The sequence below is a fragment of the Lipophrys pholis genome (assembly GCF_963383615.2).
Source record: "Lipophrys pholis genome assembly, chromosome: 20".
Lineage (NCBI taxonomy): Eukaryota > Metazoa > Chordata > Actinopteri > Blenniiformes > Blenniidae > Lipophrys > Lipophrys pholis.
In genome coordinates, this window is record NC_137648.1 from 7,291,335 (window position 1) to 7,311,946 (window position 20,612).

The 20,612-nt window shown below is 41.7% G+C and overlaps 1 protein-coding gene across 1 annotated transcript; it reads left to right on the top strand.

Moving 5' to 3' along the window:
- Positions 1-2,983: 2,983 nt before the first annotated feature.
- On the top strand, positions 2,984-18,513 carry ppp1r16a (protein phosphatase 1, regulatory subunit 16A). Its single transcript, XM_080489386.1, has 11 exons — positions 2,984-3,131; positions 10,877-12,022; positions 13,128-13,198; positions 14,202-14,347; positions 14,703-14,806; positions 15,241-15,365; positions 15,580-15,705; positions 15,791-15,866; positions 15,946-16,075; positions 16,192-16,354; positions 16,474-18,513. Exons 2-11 carry the CDS (start codon positions 11,776-11,778, stop codon positions 16,990-16,992), a joined length of 1,707 nt encoding a protein of 568 aa, XP_080345512.1. The 5' UTR covers positions 2,984-3,131; positions 10,877-11,775; the 3' UTR covers positions 16,993-18,513.
- Positions 18,514-20,612: the final 2,099 nt, after the last annotated feature.

Below are 20,612 nucleotides of genomic sequence, written 5' to 3' on the forward strand. Positions count from 1 at the left end.
GAGTATGAGGGAATGAGTACTTTTCATTGAGCTTACAATCAACTGTTTCTGATGTGCAATATACATAAACACTGGCTAATATACAAACATAAAAGTGGCAGAGTTTTGACAGTTTATGAACTAAAGTGTCGAATACAGACAATTTAATAAATGTGATTATTGTTGACTTATTGAAATTGTGAATGTGAGCGGAGTTTGGCGCAATTTATTCATATTTAACCTACAGAGCTTAATAATAAATCCCGCCTCCGTTTTAAAAATAGAAATTTCAGTCGCTAATACGTTGTAGAAATGACCATTTAAAAAAATACGTAATTTTCTTTGGCAGTTGGAGGTGTTGCACGGCGGGGTCACATATCCCATTCAGAGTCGAAGGGTTGAGTTTCGGGAATGTATCTCTTTTGTTCAACTTAATGTAGTGCTAATGTGCATAGTCTTGCTTCCCAGCAAGACAGTGAAAACAAGTTGGATTAGAAGGACCCCCACAGGCAAGCTGGAGACCGCTCCTTCCCATCGAGACTGCTTTGCATGTGAACAAATACCAGGGGGAGCATCCAACACCATTTGCGGGTTTTCTGGCGCTTCCAAGTGTTATAGATGGCAGGACATTCACACCTTAAACATGAGCGATCATGTTTCACCTAGGTGCTGGAAGCAGGCTACCTCGAAAGAGACTCATGCAACAAGCTACCAAGAATCAACATAACTTGGATTTTGCAGTTTTAACTCTCTGACACTGGGGTTTAATGTGTCAGGTTGGCCAGCCTTTTTCACACCGATGGCCATGTTACATTAGATAAGATAATGACACAGCGTTTGCTTCCATAGAATTTAAAATGGGTTATTTTATATATAACTGCAGTTGGCCCCCCTTGTTTTCAAGTTGCAATTAATGTTCCTGTGTGCATATTCCACTTTAAAACGTTTACTTTTCAGTGATACTTGTTTCTTCACAGTAACACAAATAAACAATTGGCAATTTGAATCAAAAGCTGTTGACAAAGTTGTTCATGATGAAACGAAAATCAACAAGAATGCTGCAATGCGTATGGGGGGAAAAAATCTTACTACATCCATGTGCAGTTAGGCTTTTCGTGGGCGATATGTTTGACACCAAATATCAAACAATGACTTTAACAACTCTCAGGAACTCACCTGCTGCTGTTTCTTCCATTGATTCTCTTCTCTCCGTGTTTCTGTCAGTCACCCTGATCGCAAAGAGAGTCTGCCCCCTCTGGTGGTTTCAACAGAACCTCACTGGGAAGATTAACTTGCCCAATTGGGATTCATAAACTAGTGACAAAGGTTTATTTTACTTTTATTTGCAAGGTGGACAATTAACAAATGTGACAAACTTTGCTCATTATGTATCATGTTTAGACCACATTACTATTCATAATGAAGCACGCGTTTGCAGACTCTAATAGAAACTGTAAATCAGTATCTTCCTGTCTGCTGGAGTGCCACTTAATAGGTTTTGAATGGATTAGTGAGGCATGCCTGAAAAGAATGGGAAGTGACATGAATAGGATGGTGTCTGGGATGAGGAACTTCACATCGGCTGATTGTGTGTGGACAAATCCTTACTAAGCTGTCCTGTCATAAATCCTAATGCTTGGATGAAGGTGCCTCTGTGACACAAAGTGAATGAAATGTCAATAGTCTTGTTGCAGCTCTAATGCTACAAGAACTTTCTATTAAAAAAATAATAATAATTCAGTAACATTTTGATGCACATGTTTCTAAATTCCGAATGCAATAACAGTATCTATTCCCAGTGATGAAAAAATACTAACAATAGGGTTTTCTCCCAAGCTGTTTTCCTGATCGTTTTCCTTCTGTGTCTCTGCAGAGTATCACAGCACGGCCACAGCAGGGGTTGGCAGATCACAGGATTGTGGCTTGTCTATCTGTTTTCATTCATTAGCAGCCAATTCTGAAGCTGCCGGGAGTGTTTTGTGCTGAGTTATTTTACAATCATCCAATATTGTGGTCAGTCAACTTTGATTAATTGATATTTGGTTGTGGGATGGTGAACATCCATACATAATAAAGTCTGTACGGCATTGTGGAAACTGTTTAGAGCACAATCAAAACCTTAAAAAAAAAAAAAAAACATAGTACAATCAGATTAGTTGAATGTGTCACAATATACAGCAACTAGATTCTAATGTGCTTTAGATCTGGAGTTATCTGTGGAGCAACTATGGAAAATATCTTGTATGAGGGAAAAAAAAGATCCATCTTCTTAAATGACCTGACTTTGAGTTGATTAATTGTAGTTGCATGCTCATGTCATCAAGAAATCTGCACATTTGCATCAAAAGAGATCAGGACAAAGTGTGATGAGTAGCTTTGCACCAAGAAGCACTGCAAGCTTCCTCAAGCGTTGAGGAAAACAGGAGTAGAACCAATAATAATGGAGTGACTCAATTTACATTTAATTACTTTCTGGCCGAACTTCATTTAAAATTAACTTTGTAATTTAATGTTTCTGAATATTTCTGTCCACATCATCATCAAAATTATCAAAATAGTTTTATAGCTTTGATACTTATTATACCAATATCTATCTATCTATATCTGTGTCAATTTATGTTCGAATATGTAAATTGTTTTTGTTGTTCATAAAGTGCTTCCAACCACTGACCACAATCAAGAGAGACAAACAGTGCTTTATTAGTTTGAATTTGAAGCAACATGCAGGAGGACAACAAAACATGAAATTACTTTTAAATGGTTAAAAACATTTTAAAATAACATAAGGCACAAATCTGGATAATAAACGTTGAAATAAAGTAAATGAACATCAAACAATTCCCGCTGTATGTGGAAGCGCTTTCAGCGGGTGGGCTTTGGCGCCCCCTGCTGGAGCTTGTCTGCGGGGAGGAGAAGGCGCAGATCCGGTTGTTATGGTGAAGCATTTCCCCGGAGGGCTGACCGGAGCAGGAGCAAGAGCAAGAGCAAGAGCAGGAGCCTCTCTGCCGGTAGGAGGGCGCAGGTCCGGACCGGTTGTTATGGTGAAGCATTTCCCTTGAGGGCGGGCCGGAGCTGGAGCCGGAGCAGGAGCCTCATTCAGTTTCACCGCAGACCTGCACGGGACCTGCCGCTGACAGCAGCACACCCGCCAGGTAACTTCCTCGCCGTTCCCTCTCCTCCCCGCGGTTGAGCTCGGTTCCGTCGTCCCGTTTCTCCCACACCCGCCGCGTCGAGTCGCTTTACCTTCCAGCTCCGGCTGGTAATCAGCGCCGCGGCCGGAAGCTAACCTGAGGCTAAAAGGTAACGCTCGCGCCACTTCAATGGCAGCCGCCCCGCAGGTGTTTCTTCGCATTTTTAACCGGGATCGAGTCGCCAGGTCGGGATGAACTCGCCAGACGTTTCGCTCTGTCCCGACCGGAGAGTGATGAATGAAGTCGGGTAGATTAAACGAGCTGCTTCCCTGCTGTCGGACTAAATCCACCTGTTGAACCGCTCGTGAGTTAGCTAATCTCACTCAAGCTGCTAAAGTTTTCCTTTTGCTTATTTCATGTTCTCGCCTGCCAAAGCGATAATATAAAGGGTGGTTTTTTTTTTTTAGTTTTTCTGTGAACTTTGCCTTATAAGGTGAGAGATTATGCTACCTGTGGCTACATGTGCTGTTTATATGAATGACTGTTGCTCACAGTTCAATGTCCACCAGGTCCCATTCAATTCATTATGCGACTGTTCTATTCAGCTAGAATGGAGATTGTTGTTGTTCTAAACATTACCTTACAGCTGATCCAGGTTGCACAGTATCAGTGTTTCACCAGTATTCCCTTTACTTTATTAAAAAAAAAAAAAAAGGATTCAAGCTTTTTGTTTGTCAGAAAATGTTTATTTAATAAAATACTTTGGGATTTTATCTGACATGTTTTCAGTGTATGAAAAAGTAACTTTAGTCATTCTTTGAGGGATTTCTTTTGTATCCAGCTTAATTGTTTTGTACAACAGTGCAGTTTAATGGCCGATTTATGGCTTTTGAAAGAGATCTATTACGCATGACACATCGGTGTGTGTGTGTGTGTGTGTGTGTGTGTGTGTGTGTGTGTGTGTGTGTGTGTGTGTGTGTGTGTGTGTGTGTGTGTGTGTGTGTGTGTGTGTGTGTGTGTGTGTGTGTGTGTGTGTGTCAGATAAAGCACGATTGATCATTTTGAATGTCACATTTTCAATCTTAAAGTCCTCTGTGTGGCTGAAATAATTATCTTGCCTTTTGACACAAATTATTCAGCTGCTGGTTTGCCATAGTATCTGTAGTATCTGGATACTTTTAGGATTGAGGCTGAGAATAAAAATTGTTTATTGTTTGTATAGAAATTGGGTAAATTGTATTTGTATATACTACAAACGATAAGTAAATTCCAAGAAACCAGATCGGTCAAGCTCAACTCATTTTCTGTTTTCTGTTGCTCAAAGAGTTCTTGAACCCCCTGATATTTTTCCTCCCGCATTTCTTTACCAACATGCCTGAGACATTCTGCAGCGAGATGCCATTTACATCTTGTTCTGTGAGCACTGGGTAACGATCCAGCATGCTTGTGTTTCTCTCCACGTCTGTGCACGTTTCACACAGTCTTACTTTCTGCTATAGGATAAGCCAGGGTCGTCAAAGTAGCCTTGTTAGTTTGTCTCCTCACCGTCCTTCCTCCTCCTCAAATTCTACTTTATCTCATTCACATTCTTTTGTCCACATCCTTCTTCCCACTCCATATCCTGTGTTCCAGAAAACGCAGCAATGCTTTGTATATTTTTGTCATGACACCAAATATTTCATATCTCCCTTCATCAAGCAATGTCTCTCTCCCTTTCTCTCTCTCTCTCTCTGTCTCTCTCTCGGCTGCTTGGCAGAATTATTGAGATTTCTAAGTGATTACATGGAGCAGCTCAAACCTTTACACATGATAAGGCTTATTGTAGATCCTCCTCTCTTTCTCGTTTGTAGCCACGCTCCTGCTGGTCTTCATTAAAAGCCTGTACCTACACCTATTTCCTCTACTGAGGTTAATGATTCAAACAAAGCCCTGCTTATGTCTTGGTTTGTCTGGTCTACAAACTATCGCCAGAAAGTGTTTGATTTTATATGATTGAAGTACAGAAAACCAACCGCTGTTCAGTTCATTGACTGTCACTGCCTTGAAGAAAAGCTAAAATGTCCCTCTCCAATGTCTGATTTAACAAAACCTTACAGTGAAGCCTCGGCCTCAAACCAAAGCTGGAGACTTCAAAATAACAGTTTCCCAGTTCTTATTTAGATTGTTGAACAGGGGTGAGCCATCCTGGTCCAGGAAGTCCTTCTTCATGTTTGTAATGTCTTCCTTCTCCGGGACACCCTGAGTTTGATGAGTTTGTCATCACTATAACACAAAACAATCAGGCCTCCATGAGCTCTATTAGCTCCCCTCTTTTTATGGTTTACTTTGACATGTGTAAATCTAATTTTGACAACTTTCAGAGCAGGTAAAGCCCTTCTTTAACACCTGGCAGCCCTTCATATTGGGTTCTGGGCCCTAGGTTGGGAATCACTGACCAAAACAACCCGCCTGACTATTTGGCAGGCTGTGTAGGTCACTTGGCAGGGTTTCAGAGTACAGTCGGGATCATTCCTGAGGCATCAAGTCACATTGACTCAGCATTGTTTATTTCATTGAATGGTTCTAGAACGTACAACGTGTCAAAATGAAATGACACACTGCGCTGGTGGCTGCACACAACTGCTGTCTGTCGCTGCTTCCAGCATCAAGTTGAATGTATTCTCTTTTGTATACTTCTAACTTCAGCCACAGGTTGTTATGCTTAGGTACCACCGTGTGTGTGTGTGTGTGTGTGTGTGTGTGTGTGTGTGTGTGTGTGTGTGTGTGTGTGTGTGTGTGTGTGTGTGTGTGTGTGTGTGTGTGTGTGTGTGTGTGTGTGTGTGTGTGTGTGTGTGTGTGTGTGTGTGTGTGTGTGTGTGTGTGTGTGTGTGTGTGTGTGTGTGTGTGTGTGTGTGTGTGTGTGTGTGTGTGTGTGTGTGTTTTCATAGTACTCTATTCATTCCTCCTGTTGAATGAAAGTGTGTGTTCCTCAGCGGTTGAAGACTGCCCTTCCTGTTACGTCATTACATGGAAAAGAAGTCTGAAGACTAAAAATGTCAGATTGACTCAGGTACTTTTTTCCCCCCAAATGAATAAAATATAAGTTGTATTTCTGTTTGTACGATTTTCAAGACTTAGGAGAGTATCAGTAATTCCACCTTGTATTTCCTCGACAGTCTGGGATGTCTGACTCAGAGAATCACAAGCTTTTTTACAGTCTTGCAACCAACACATTCCTTGTTCTCCATTTTAGAAGGAGTTTAATGTATCTGAGGCAAAAGGAACGGCTAATAAAACGCATGTTTATGGAGCTGCAGCATTGACGGGATGCCACAGGCTCTCAAATGTTGTGTAAGGAGGCACACAGGTAAGACCACAGAGAAATAATGATCTTTCTTGTGTTTCTATTGAGTCGCGTTCACCTCAACTGTATTTATTTATGATTACACTCATATGTCAGGCTAGTTGGTTTTAGTTGTTTGCATTGCTTGGAAAAAATATATTTAGAGGGGAGATGAGTACTTTTCCATCCTGACTAAATTAACTACTAAGCATGAGGCAGAAAATCTTCTTTCTACCGTCATGAGGAGGATGGCTATTCATCAGTCATGATTCGAATTAGGAATCAGTCTCAAGAAGCGAAGTGATATTGGATGTTAACCGAGGTCACTGCTGGTTAGTGAATCAGCTGTTTGCCTCTTCGGCATAGATAGGACTCTCACCCTGCAAGGACCCTGAATTAAAAAGAAATATATATTTATATAAATATTTCTTTGTTGCCAAACATTCTGCTTTTGGTCAGTCCAAACTATCATCTAGGCTACTTTCACAGCTGTCTCCACTTTAGTGCTCTCAAACAAATACTGAACAGAGAGGCTATAGTTAAGTCAAAGTAAACTTTACCAAAAACAGAATCTTGGCCGCTCTTGACTTTTTACATGGTATTGGTTTACACAAAGAGGAGGGAGGAGTATTGACTGATCTACACGTGTACTATGTAAGAATCCTGAGCTCAGTGTGGGTGTGAACCAGCAGGTCGCATGAATACACACACTCAACTTGCCTTGTTGCCATCAATTCATTTTGGGATCACTGCGCTGCTCTGCATGGTGCCATTTATAGAAAGTGTTTGTTTGAGTTGCGGTCTTTAGAGCTGTAATCATTTTATGTCCACCATGCAGTGGGTAGCGCTCTCAGCTCACACGGAGAAAATATCTTCGATTCAAGTTCAGTTCTTTGCAGCGTTTCTTCGTCACTGTGCGTGTGTGGGTTTTCTCCAGATACTCCAGTTTCCTCTCAGTCAGAAACATGCATTTGAGGCTAATTGGTGATTCTACATTGGCTCTGTGTGTCTGAGATGGACTGGCTGTACCCTGTCTTCTCCCATAATGGATTGGATAAAGTGTTTTTAGTTTTGTTCCTGTAATGTCCATAGTGTACATACACGAGGAAGTATCAGAAAAAATAACATTGATTTAATATTTCTATTCCAACACTACTTACAATACACCAACCTTCATTTGTGCTCAATAGGTACAGCAGTGAAGTACTGTTCTACTCCATAACGTTAGGGTCTTATGCTTGTTTTTCCTCTACTTCCCCGACCAAAGTGATTGAACATCACTTTGAATGTTTTTAATGCAAAGTATAAATGCATTTGTGTAATATATATATATATATATATATATATAGAGCATACCATCTTCCAGTCGCAATCTAGTGTGTTTTATTCCCTCCCCCCATACTGTGCAATAAAAGTACACATGACATGTAAACTCAGGAAGTCAAATTGGTCCTGTCAGTATCAAAGGTCTGGACATGCAGCACTGTGTGGACTTGATAGATGATGTTGTTCTTGTTTGTGTCCCTGGATTAGCCAAGCTCAACAGTATCGTGTCTGGTTCTCTGCCTCAGCTCCTTTCCCCTGATACCCTGTGCTGATTGGCTTTGGCTGAGATTTGAGTTGTCTGGCTCGCGCTGCCAACACAGCCAATCAGCAAACATCATCCTACGTCCGTGTGATTGTGTCTCTAAAATATATTGCAGGAGAGTGATATTATTCATCTTCTTTTGACCAATGTTGGCCTCTGGGTTGTTGTGCCTTTTGCAAGTGTTCGATTACTTCCTAAAATATAGCTCTGAGTATTTAAACCACAGAAAGTTACAATATGGCCACTGGAACATTTGATCACGTGAGCCCTAGTTTTCACAACACTGGACAACATTATTACTCCAAACAAACAAAATGCATGTTCATGTATAACGTCATTGCCTCTGGATTTGGTCATCAAATTAAAGCTATGCAAGTTAAGCAAGTGGTCTAGATTAAAAAATAAATAAATCAGAAATGTTCATTCTGAGCATTTTGCTTTAATCTTTATTCCACTGATCTTCCAGATTGTGTCTGGAATTATCCCACTAATACAGCAGTCAAGTTCTTGTGGAGATTTCTCTCGTTCCTCCAATCTTTTCTTCTCGTAAAGCCTCTTAAAATGCCACAAACATGTCCCCATTTTCAATTCTCGATTGTGGTGAGCAACTCGGACCAAACCTGAATTTTTCTACTAAATCACAAGTTGTAACATTTTTGATAAATATTGTATTTTTTCCAGTTGATATGAACATGTATTTATAGTGTGTTGCTTGTCCAGCATATTTATTGAAGTTGTCCTGTGATCGTTGGCCTGTTAAACTTTAAACATCTGTGCACGTCCAGGGTCTGTGGTTGTATGTGTTTATTTGTTTGAGTGACTTTTCCATGTGATGACATGCCAGTCTATTTGGAAGTGTTAAGTTGTTACTTCAGTCTAAGGAAATCCTTACATTGTGGCTTGTAACAAAGGGCGAGAGGTTAGTTACCCTAAAAATAGTAGGAATGCAAAGCAGGAACAAATGATAAAAGTCCGTCTCTCCCCAAGGCTGAAAGTATTAACCTAAGCCTTTAGTTGGCCTGGTGTAAGACCCTGTGTTTAAGAAGAGGCCCCAGCTCTGAAGACCTGTGCGCTTTAGTTAGCCATGTTGATCTTCTACTAATAAAATGTACTCTTGAAGCACATAGTGTTTTTATTATTTAGAAAAACGTTAAATACAGAGGGTGCTGTGGTACACATTTTATTTATTGTTCACAGCTTTTCGAGAGATGTGACTCTGTCACGAGAGCAATGTGGCTCCTTTTTTACAAACTAGCAGTGTGTATATGTTGGATGTGGTGGCTGATCTTTGCAGGGTGTCATTAGGTGTGTGGGCTCAGCTGCAGTCACTTGCACATGAATGCTTCAGTGTCTGAAGGCCGCCAACCTGCTGCAGCAGCTCAAGCTGCTTATGGCTAATCATTACATGCTGATAGTTTGACAATTTTAATCTTCCACCAGATTGTAGTCGGGAAGCTCACAAGTTATTTTATCGTCAAGTTCTATGTTGGCCTTGGAGACGGGGTTTTTGATGAGTTTTCCCGAAGGTGCCAAATGAAAACTATTTCCACTGTGAATATATCTGTTCTCAAACAGCAGTGTGTTGTACAGTTTTAATAAGCTGTTGTTCCAGCTCTGCATCAGTCCGGTCCTGATTTTGTTTGTAATATTTCGACATAGTGACGATGGGTAAAGCTTTGTCCTTCAGTATGAACGACACAAACTCAAAAGATAAAGCTGCTGCCTTGAAAATGAAGGCAAAGTGTGCGTATTGCATGCATTGTAGAATAGAGCAGAAAATACTTTATTTAGTGTATCTTGGGTTGGTGGTTGGTTGGTGGCGCGGTCACCTCCCAATCGGAAAGTTGCGGGTTCGATTCCCATCTCCACCTGTCCACATGCCAAAGTGTCCTTGAGCAAGACGCTGAACCACAAATTGCGTCCAATGGATTGACAGCGCCTTGCATGGTAGCAGCTGTCATTGGTTTGTGAATGTGTGAGTTTGATTCGCAGTGTAAAGCGCTTTGGGACTGCTCACGCAGTTAAAAGGTGCTTAATAAGTGAAGTCCATTTACCATTAATCCTAGGTAGAATGTTAACAGCAATGATCGAACAGAGAATAGTAATAAATTGACAGGAAATAGAATAAAATAATGAGTAGATCAGTATATACATTGACAATAACCAATTAGCTACAATATTCATATGGAAAAGTGCTTTATAAAAATACCATTTACAGAAAGAGTGATGAAGTTTTATGATAGAAGGGTTTTTAGGTGTGTTTAGATATTGTAACAAAATACATAAGTTGTTGTTGATGGTCCGAAGCTGTGGTCTCCCCACCACACACCCTCCCTGCACTGGTTATCGACTCTCTGGCCGAGGGTCTGCTGTCTTGTCAGTCACTGTCTCTATCTCACTGAGTGCCTCTAGTTGACTGTCCTCTCAGCGCTCACAGGCCCATGCCTAAATAATGTATGAGCAGCCTGGAAAGAGCCAAGTGTGTGTGAGCCGTGTAACCCGGCATTGGAAGTTAACGAAAGGTAATGAGAGCGATCTCGCTAACCGAGGTTGCCACGGTGAGAACTTGCACTGAAACATGCGACACGCTCACTATTCGATCACGTCTAAACATCACCCCTCCCTCAACTTCACCCTGTGGGTACCCCAACGTCGGCGAAGTCCATGCTGGGCTGCAAGGTGTGTCAATCATTAATGAAAAGCGTCCCACCTTCTCAAGTTTCCTTCAGGAGAGGAGTGGGAGAGGAGGGAGTAGGGGGAAGGAGCTCAGGGGTTAAAGATAACAGGATCGGGAGGGCAGCCTGCGTACATTATACGGTAACACAGCACTCACATTTTCTCTTTCTCTGTTTACAGACGTAAATCTATGGTGCTGAAGAGCGAGTCACTGAAACCTTCATTCCAGGCTCCATGCTTCTGAGGAATAATCAAGGAGTCCACTAACAACAACAATAACAGCAGCAGCCCCACAAACAGCAACACGTTGACAATGTTCTCCATCTACTGCCGAGGAATATTTCAATTCTGACTATATTCATATTAATCAAAGAAGGCCTTACTTGGATCTTGTGGATGCCTCTTCATGTTGTCACTGAGCGTTTTGTCTCTGTGTGTTGTGGATTTATTGCTCACCTCCACATATGGATTCTCAAATATTTACCTTTTGGTCAGCAGTGCACAATCACCAGCAGTATGGATTAAAGTTCAAACAGCTGATCTAACCTGGAAAGCAGTTTAACTTCCACGTTCTTTCTTTGACTGTCTTCTCCTGTGGATCACCAACTCCCCACAGCTGAAATGGAAGCCATGACTGACATCTGGTGGAATTCTTCATTTTGGATTCTTGCGTTTTGGACGCCACTCTATTGTCGTTTCACTTCACGATAAAGAGTTTTTTCTGTGAAAGATGGGAAAGAGACCTTGTATCAATTGTGTGTTTTTTCTTTCCTCTGAAATCATGGAAATATCCGTCACCTAACGGAACGGCAACGTTTTTTCTTTTTTGTTTCCAAACAGTTTGGATGTTTTTTTGTTTCGTTTTTTTCAGCAGGAGGATTGCTGCGGCAGAACGGCAGAATTGTATTTTTGCAGCCGTAATGTAGGCCTGTTTAGAAGGAACGGAGTCTCCCAAGGGTAAAATTGAGGCTCATAAAACATTTGGAAACTTTGATCGTTTTAATGCCTTCACAAACAAAGTGAAACTGAGGGGAATATAAGACCAAAGCCACTGTAGGAGGCGCTCTTGTTTGGGTGGCATGGCATCGGATCACAGCGAGCTGCTCGCCGAGATGGCGACCGTAGGGCGTTTGAGCGCCACAGAACGGCTGAAGCACGCCCAGAAGCGCCGCGCACAGCAGCTGAAGGCCTGGGCACAGATGGAGAAGGATGCAGCGCGGGGGTCCCGGGCCAAAGCTGACAAGAAAAAGCCACGCACGACCAAAGTGACATTCCCCAACACCATCACCCTGCTGGATGCAGCGGCCCGCAATGACGTGGACGAGGGTAGGTACTGATATGCTCACAGTGAGAATGTCACCTATTGGAGTCCAGGGGAGGCATGTACATTGGTTTTCTCCACAATCTTCCTCCCACACACCAAAAACAAGAAGTTCCTTTGAGGCCAATTACTGATCTGCTCACAGTTGTGAATGTGACTCTGCCTTCACTCACAGTCACCTAGGGTCAGCTCGTCACCTTGAGCTGTATGAAGCAGCATAAAAGATCCGTGGATGGATAGCTGGAAGTATCATTATAAGCTGTTTAAGACTGACGTACACATATTCATGCAAACTCAGGGCAAAGTCTTAGAACTTTAACTTGGAATTGAATTTTGTTGATAATTGTGATAAACTGGAAAAGAAAATCATTTAGTTTCAACTGTGTGTTTTGTTTTTATTTCGTGGGTTTTCTTGCTTTATGTTTCGAATGAATTTGATTGCTTGAACGTTAATTGAAATAACTGAAGTTGATGTCCAGTATTCTGTTCTTATTTGTGTGTTTTTTGGATCTGGGGGTTTGTTTAGAGGGCTAATAGGGTAATTACTTTAGGTCTTCATTATTCAGCCAAATTCGGCAGAATTTGAAGAACTTTGATTGGTTTATGCCCTTTGCTGGGGTCTACCTGTTTAGAAGTAAACTTTATGAGTAAGTGTTTCAAATCCCCTACCCTGCTGGTCGGTTTAGAGCATTAAATGTTAATATATTATCGATGCTTTGACAAACTAATGTCTTGTCCCGGAACCCTAACACTGCTTCTTCTCACCTATTTGTAGTTGTGTTGCTTGCGTATCATTTTCCTCCAACATGGCTCTGGAAAACCAACAATTGTTAGTAAGCAATGCATCAATAATTTATTCTGGATTTGTCACAGGCTGTAATAAGCTGGTCATTGTATTCTCAGTCGGGAGCTGCATTGTCCACTGCAGGGTTAGGGCTATTTATAGCTCTGAATCTTTTCATTGTCCACTGTCTTTGTTCCAGTCATGAATTTGATATCATTTGTTGTCTTTATGTAGAGGGTGTGTACGAAGGTGTTTTAATATTTATATGGACGAGACTCTGTGTAGCTAGTGTGTCATAATGCTGTGTATGCTTGTTGTTTTTCTAGTGAGGCAGCTGCTTAACGGTGGCGTCAGCCCAGATCTAGTCAACGAGGATGGACTGACGGCCCTGCATCAGGTACACACACTCGTCAGGGAAGTGCAGTGGCAAAGATGTCGTCTGTCACTGGCCTCTGACTGTGCAAACTGTCTGTTGTGTTAACTGCAATGCACAGCCAAGCTAAAGATATGGCTATTGGAAACTGAATGCTGATGGAGGTCTTATTTAACACTAATGTCTCTTCACTCACAAAATAAGCAAATTGGTTGCTCAGCTGTCATGCTTTTATTTTGTACATGGTGTTTCTCATTCAGTTGTCTCACAATAGCACTGTAGTCTGTCCCAAATGTAAATTGTATTCAATAAAAGCAAATTAACTCCACCCAGACTTTCTACTCTGGATGCAAGTGCTAAACAAATAGATCTATGTTGAGCATGAATTAGACAGTGAATATACAGAACTGGCACTTCTCAGGAGGTGATAGACGAACTGCTTTAGATATATCAGTTTGTGATTGCCCCTCATGACTTTTAGGTCATCTCCGGTGCCCTGTGAGTGCATTCAAAGCTTCAGCTATTTGTTTTTATTGTGACTGAACCTGAACTTATCTTGTGTGGATTTATCTCTCCCAGTGGCAATTTGAGGGTCAGTAATTGAGTGAAGGCGACTCTCTAAAGCTTACATACCTCTTCTAGATGATTACAAACTTAAAAGAAGGTACGATAAAAAAGGTCACTGTTTTGTTGGTTTGAACTTTAAAAATTCAAGTATAAAACACTGCATTTGCCATTCAGGTTAAACAGGGATTTCCTGACATTTTTTCTTGCTTTCTGTCCTGTTTATTTCTGATTCCAAGTGCTCATGAGTGGAGTGGTTGTTGCCACAGAGAACTCTTTATGAAAGCAGATGACGCTGCTCTCACCTTTGGAAAACTTGGTGTTTGCACAGCAAAGGGTTGAGCCAAACTATTTCTTAAGCCAGCGTATTAATCATTTCTGCTTGTGCATTATTTGCCTAAACCTGTTCTGTGTCATGCCTGTAATTATTATTCAAATGCACATGTGACTGCTCTCCTCCCAGTGCTGCATCGATGACTTTGTGGAGATTGTGCAGTGCCTGCTCGATGCTGGTGCCTGTGTGAACGCCTGTGACAGCGAGCTGTGGACACCGCTGCACGCTGCTGCCACCTGTGGACACACCGGACTGGTGCAGCTCCTCATTCAAGCGTGAGCGGACCTGTGAAATGTGTTTTAAAATGTTGTCCAAGGGTAGGGATATAAAATAATATTGAGTTATAAAGGTTGTTCTATTACAAAAAATTGTCTTAAATTTTGTTTGGTATGTTCTGCTTCATTTTTCCATTCATGTAGAATGGATATTATTCTGTAGATTACAGCTTAAACAGGGACCTTTTTATGAAAATGGTATGTCAACAAGTAGTCGTAGTAAGTATGTCAGCAGTGTGAGTCTGAACAGACTGCTTTATGCATTATAATGTTCCACTGTAACATAGTTCTCTTTGCATATGGAAACATGGATGAATGCCTGCTTCTTTACATTTGGGTGTATGTTTGCCTTCAGTGGAGCTGACCTGCTCGCTGTAAATGCAGACGGTAACATGCCCTATGACCTCTGTGAGGATGAGGCCACCCTGGAGCTGCTAGAGATGGTTATGGCTGAACAGGGTCAGTAAGATGAATCTAATCTGTTACGGACTTGATGAAAAGTGTGTTAGTTTCATTAATAGTTATAAAAAGTTTAATTTTCCTTTATGTGGCAGGTCAACAAAAATGTTTTCAAGATCATCTTCCTTTTCTGTTGTAACACAAGTGAGGACCTGATGGCTGGAGGTTACTCCATGATGATATTACACTTGCAGCTAGTGATTAGTCACAAATCGACCTGACCTGCATGCATTGAAACTGTAGGGGGAAATCCATACTGTTCAAAAAGATGAAAACACAGGCGGAGTATGCAAACTCTATATTCCAACACAGACTTTAAGAGCAATGCTAACCACTGACCCAGAGAGCTATCAACTGGCCTACGACGGCCTACCAGCCATGTGTTTGTTCACTCGTAACGTCGGTTCTTTCACTTTGTGTGTTTCCTTGTGCAGGAATAACTCAGGACCGTATCGATGAATGCAGAGCAGCTAAAGAGACCGCCATGCTGGCCGACATTCAGGCTCTGATTCAGAACGGGAAAGACTTAAACGCACAGGACAATAATGGAACTACGCTGGTGAGAGACAAGAACACATACAAATAGAAAATGAAAAAACTTAAGATAAAGTGAGGGAGTATTAACAATATTGTACTCTCCAACAGTAAAATCTTAGTTGATATTTTTGAAAAGAAATACAAAGTTCCACTTATTTTTACAAAACGATGTGAAATGCACCACTTTGCTGACTCGATTCTTCAGTCTGGTTTTGTCTGTGTCAAACTCTTCTCAGCTCCATATTGCATCAGCCAATGGATACTCGTCTGTAGCAGAGCTGTTATTAGAGAACAGAGCTCAGGTTGAGGCGAAAGACTCTGATGGATGGACTCCACTACATGCTGCCTCCTGCTGGGGACAGGTTAGTACTGCAGTCATTACAAAAGTCATGCCTCTTATGTATGATTATCTATTAACAGTTTGTTTTTGGTTTTTTTAAATCATAGGTTCAAATGGTTGAACTGTTGGTGGGCCACGGAGCCAGTCTGAACTCAAAGTCTGTCCTCGATGAGACACCTCTAGGTGAGACGAGTGTTTATTTCAACCGTCCCTACTAGAAAATACATTTAAATGACTGACTTTTGTTCCTGGTGCTGCTCAGATGTGTGCATGGATGAGGAGGTCAGAGCCAAACTGATGGACTTGAAGCATAAACATGATGCCATCATGAAGAGCCAGGACCGGCAGACGGGCACGCTGCAGAGACGAGCATCCAGCACCGGAAGCAGAGGGTGAGGAAGAGCTCAGAGGAACCACGGGGCAGAAATATCTGCTCAGGAGTTGGACTGGTGTCATGTTTACCTGTGTCCTCCATTCCCTCCACCCTTTCTCTGGTTTGCCTGTACAGCAAGGTGGTGCGTCGTGTTAGTGTCAACGAGCGCTCCAGTCTGTACCGCCGCGAGCACCACAAAGAGGCCATGGTGTGGCAGGAGCGAGGCCGACAGCCTGAGCCACAGGACGATGACGAAGACCGACAAACTGACAACGAGCTGCACCAGCATGCCACTATGGTGAGTAAACTCCTTCTTAACTCCTTCTTTCTCGCTCTTTATTTGAATTCTTTGTCACAGTTTTCATGGCGTGTCCTGATTCGGCTTGTGTGTCTTTGACTTTTCTCCTCGTGCTGCAGGTCGCTGGCGCTACATCAGCGTCGCGTTCAGAAGAATTGGAGGCTGCAGACAGAAAGATTGTGTCCAGCCTCGGGAACGGCGAGACCTCCGTATCTCTGGCGTCTTCAGTACCCGGAGAGCAGTGGAGCGGCGGAGGTCTCATGGAGCGCAGCGCCTCCTACCAGCTCAGCCCTGCAACAGGAGCCGAGGCAGAGGGAGCAGACAGTATGACCCGGGAGAAATCCCACCACACCCTGGCCGACCTGAAACGGCAGCGGGCGGCTGCTAAGCTCAATAAATACCCTGCACCTGCGCCGCCGCTGCCTCCCCCTTTAGAAGAGGAGTCTCCTGTCGCGGCTGCCGAGGGGACGGCCGCTCCGCCTGAGCCGGAGATCCAAACCACGCCCGTGGCGGAGCAGGCGGTCGCCCCCAGCCAGGTGTACTTCACGCCAGCCAGCGGAGATCCTCCGCTACTGAAACTCCGAGCCCCGGAAGAGGAGCAGGCCAACAATAAGGAGCCTTGCTGTGGACTCATGTAGACGGCCTCTCAGACTCAAACCTGCTGCCGACACAAATCACGAGCTGGACATGTTGCACTCCCAAGTGGCAAACGCCTTTTCAGAACACTTCACATTAATCACGAAGACAGTAACTTAAGGCCACCTGCCAATTATGGTTTGATCGACACTGTGGTTCACATGAACGGTGTGCTTGTTTCCACTGCGCTTATCTCTTTATTTCATGAACTCAGTACACATTTCAGTAACAGGTTATAACATTTCCTTTTTTAAATTTTTTTTAAGAGGCTGCACAATTTGATGGTTGTTGGGTATAACGTATATTATTATTTCAAACACATTACCAGGTATTAATCACAAAGATCTTCACCTGTCTAGAGTTATAGGTAACCCTTCACTTACCGTTTACTTTCTAGTTTCTTGAGCACATTTGATTGAGAACGTGACAATCCAGTTACTCTTTGGAAGCAGAATTTCATTTAATCGCAGTTGATTCATTTCTAAATTGTGGATGAAGCTTTGTTTTCCTTATTTATATACAAATATGATGGTTTCAATGTAGATGCAGATCAGGCAGAATCATGTACGCTCAGGAAGGAGGCACTAACAGTTTTCTGACGGATCCCTACAAGTCCCACCAGTATCAAGGTGGGACTCAGTAACTGACATGGCTTTTTTTCTCCAGCACATATTGCAGTTAGTGAGTGAGAGTGAGACGTGGGAACTTTAAAGGTAAGCTTCAGCTCAGCCCTCCCAACTTTTTCTGATGTTGGGATTATGTTTTTTTCATTTTCTGCTGTATCAGCTCCTCTGTAGGACCCAGTCACGTCACCTGGGCCAGTACTTGTGAAGCTTTTGCCCACGTTTTCACGTTTCCGGCACAAACCTCAAGAAGAAGTATTGCCTGATAGAGTTCACAACTTGCAATATAACAGTTATTCTGATTTTATGGTACATTCATGGACTGCTGTCTTGCTTGTTTGTTTTATTTGAGCAAACTTGGTAACCAAAAAGATTTATTACGTTCCATTGCTCAAAGATGCCTACGTGTTAATATTTGTACAAGTGCAATTTGTAAATCAGGTGTCCCCCATGTGAGATGATATTTAAATCAATGGTAAATCTAATCTAATCTATTATAACAACCAGATCCCTATTTTCCTGTCAGTATTTCTATTTTTCTACACTCAGATGACTGCAGCTGCATTATTTATTCTATCCAATACTGAGAGTACTTTTTTCATGGATTAATATAACTTAATATTTTTGTGACATCAGACTGATCAAACAAAGCAAAATTGGCATATGATTGTTTATCAGAGATTAACTGGTGCCTTTATTGGATAGCTTATTTGATATAGTGTTGCAACGCTTGCACAAAGTCCCACTTGTAAATTTGGTGAGCAGTGGGATTAAATGACTTATCTGATACAAACTTGTTGTATGGTGAATGCACTCCAATTTCTGTATTGCATTTCAGTTTTGTTAGTGATTTTTACTGATCCCTGAAAAACAAAACATAAAAAAAATGTGTTTTCACAGACGGCTTTTTTGGGGGATTTCTTTCAAACGGAAATATTATTTTCCCTATAGATGTATAGATACAGTTGAGAACTGCAGTTATTGCTTGAATGGAGCCAGTCTGAGCCGAATATTTAGAATAATCATTACTTTGCAACACACGTTTGGGAGAAATCCAGGTTTTCAAAAGCCCTCATGCATTTAGATTTATCTTATTGGCCAGGCTGTTAGTTGGATCCCATAAATACACAAAACATGTACATTGGGGCTATAAATATACAGTCTTTTGAGAGAAGGAAAAAAGTTTCTTGTGCAAGTCACAGCAACAAACTAAGTGCAGGAATCAGACTTAGCAGACTGATATTAAGCCACAAAATAAAAATAAGAAGTTTTACTTATTGTAAATATGAATCTCATGCTTTCCACACTATCTCGTTTGTGTTATTTTATTTTGATAATGTTGAATATGTATAGACTAATTCGATCTTCCAAAAATATGCTTGACCTTCCGCCGCTTAATTACTAGAGAACTTGCACACCACCCAAAGTTTAACAAGTAGTGAGTTTGTTAAGGTAAGGTTAACCATGAATAAGATGCGTTAAATAAAGAAGAATAGATTATCGGGAGGAAATAATCTGAGGTTAGGAATGTTGCCCCCTTGTGGTGAAGTTGTGCACATTTTCCACCCCTTCATTCCCTGGCGCCTTTTTGATCCCTCTTACGTCAGAGACACTCCGTCACTTTCAGGACCAATGTCACAGTCTGTCCTGGTCTGGCTGCCAAGGAGCGTCTGGAGCTCAGGAAACATGATCCTCAAAGCGTCACATTATTATCACATCATAACAAATGATCATCTCTCCCTGTAGACCAAACCGGGTTCCCTTTAATTTACACCAGAATTTTATCACACTTGTGCTCTCGCAGGTCATTCATGTTGCATGTGGCCTTGGCACCAGTTATGCAGGAAGTGTGTTTAAAAAAAATAAATAAAAATGGAGCTCATGTTTCGACTGTTAAGACCTGGACTACACAGGCTGGGCTTGTTCCTCGCAAGCTGACATGTTCCAGTAGTTGGGTATCTCTCTTCAGACGTTGTCGCTGTTGTAGCTTTGAAACGAGGTGAACATGGAACCGAGTGTGTCGTGCGGTGCTGCCAAAATATGCACTGCATGACACTCCCAAGTCACCAGGACATCACATGCTTGTACGTATGTGAACCGTTTTAGTTTTGGATATCAAATGTCTTTCCCAAGCCCGCTCCAAGACACCCCTGGGGTTTCCGTCTCTTTCTCTGTTCCAGTTTCTCTCTCGCGCTTCCACTCCCGATATGCAAAGAAATACCTCTGCCTCTCATTATACGGTCCTATTTTTCTGCATGTTTCCTTGAGGCGACAGGATTCCCTTGGTGGCGGATTGCATGACAGCCTCAGAACAGTCTAACCAACACACACTTAATGCTATTCTTTAATGTGACAATAATGATTTCATTTTGACCCGCCTTGACCCTGAGCTGCTAATATTAGAGGTGACCTTCCTGTCACAGGGGTATGAATGTCCATTTTGGTCTACCTAATTACATGACTTTTTTTTTTTTAATGAGGAAAAGAGAATGTATATTAATTTTGCTATTTATAAACCTCTTACAAAATATGCTGCCCTGAAATTCTTTGTAGACCATGACCGGTATTTACTGTGGCCGGGAACTGTAAAGCACTGCAACAGAAGCGCTAAACACTACAAAATTCAGAAAATACTACAAAATTGACAGAAAAAAAATTATAATAATAAAATCAGGAAAAACGACGTTATTGACCCTACAAAATTTCCTGGAAAAACTACAATATTAAGAAAACACGACAAAATTTAGAGAACATCAAAATTCAAAGAGAAAATGACAAAATTTCAAAAACACTACAAAATTCGCAAAAAAAAATAAATCAGAAAACACTACAAAATATGTGGGAAAAAATATAAATACAGAAAACACAACAGAATTAATAAAATAAATAAAAAAACACACAATAAACTCTTAAACCTTAATGCATCAACAGCAACGCTGCAGCGGTAAACAGGTGTCCCTTGGCTTCTCATGTTCCGGGGAGGAAGTAGTTTTGCAAAC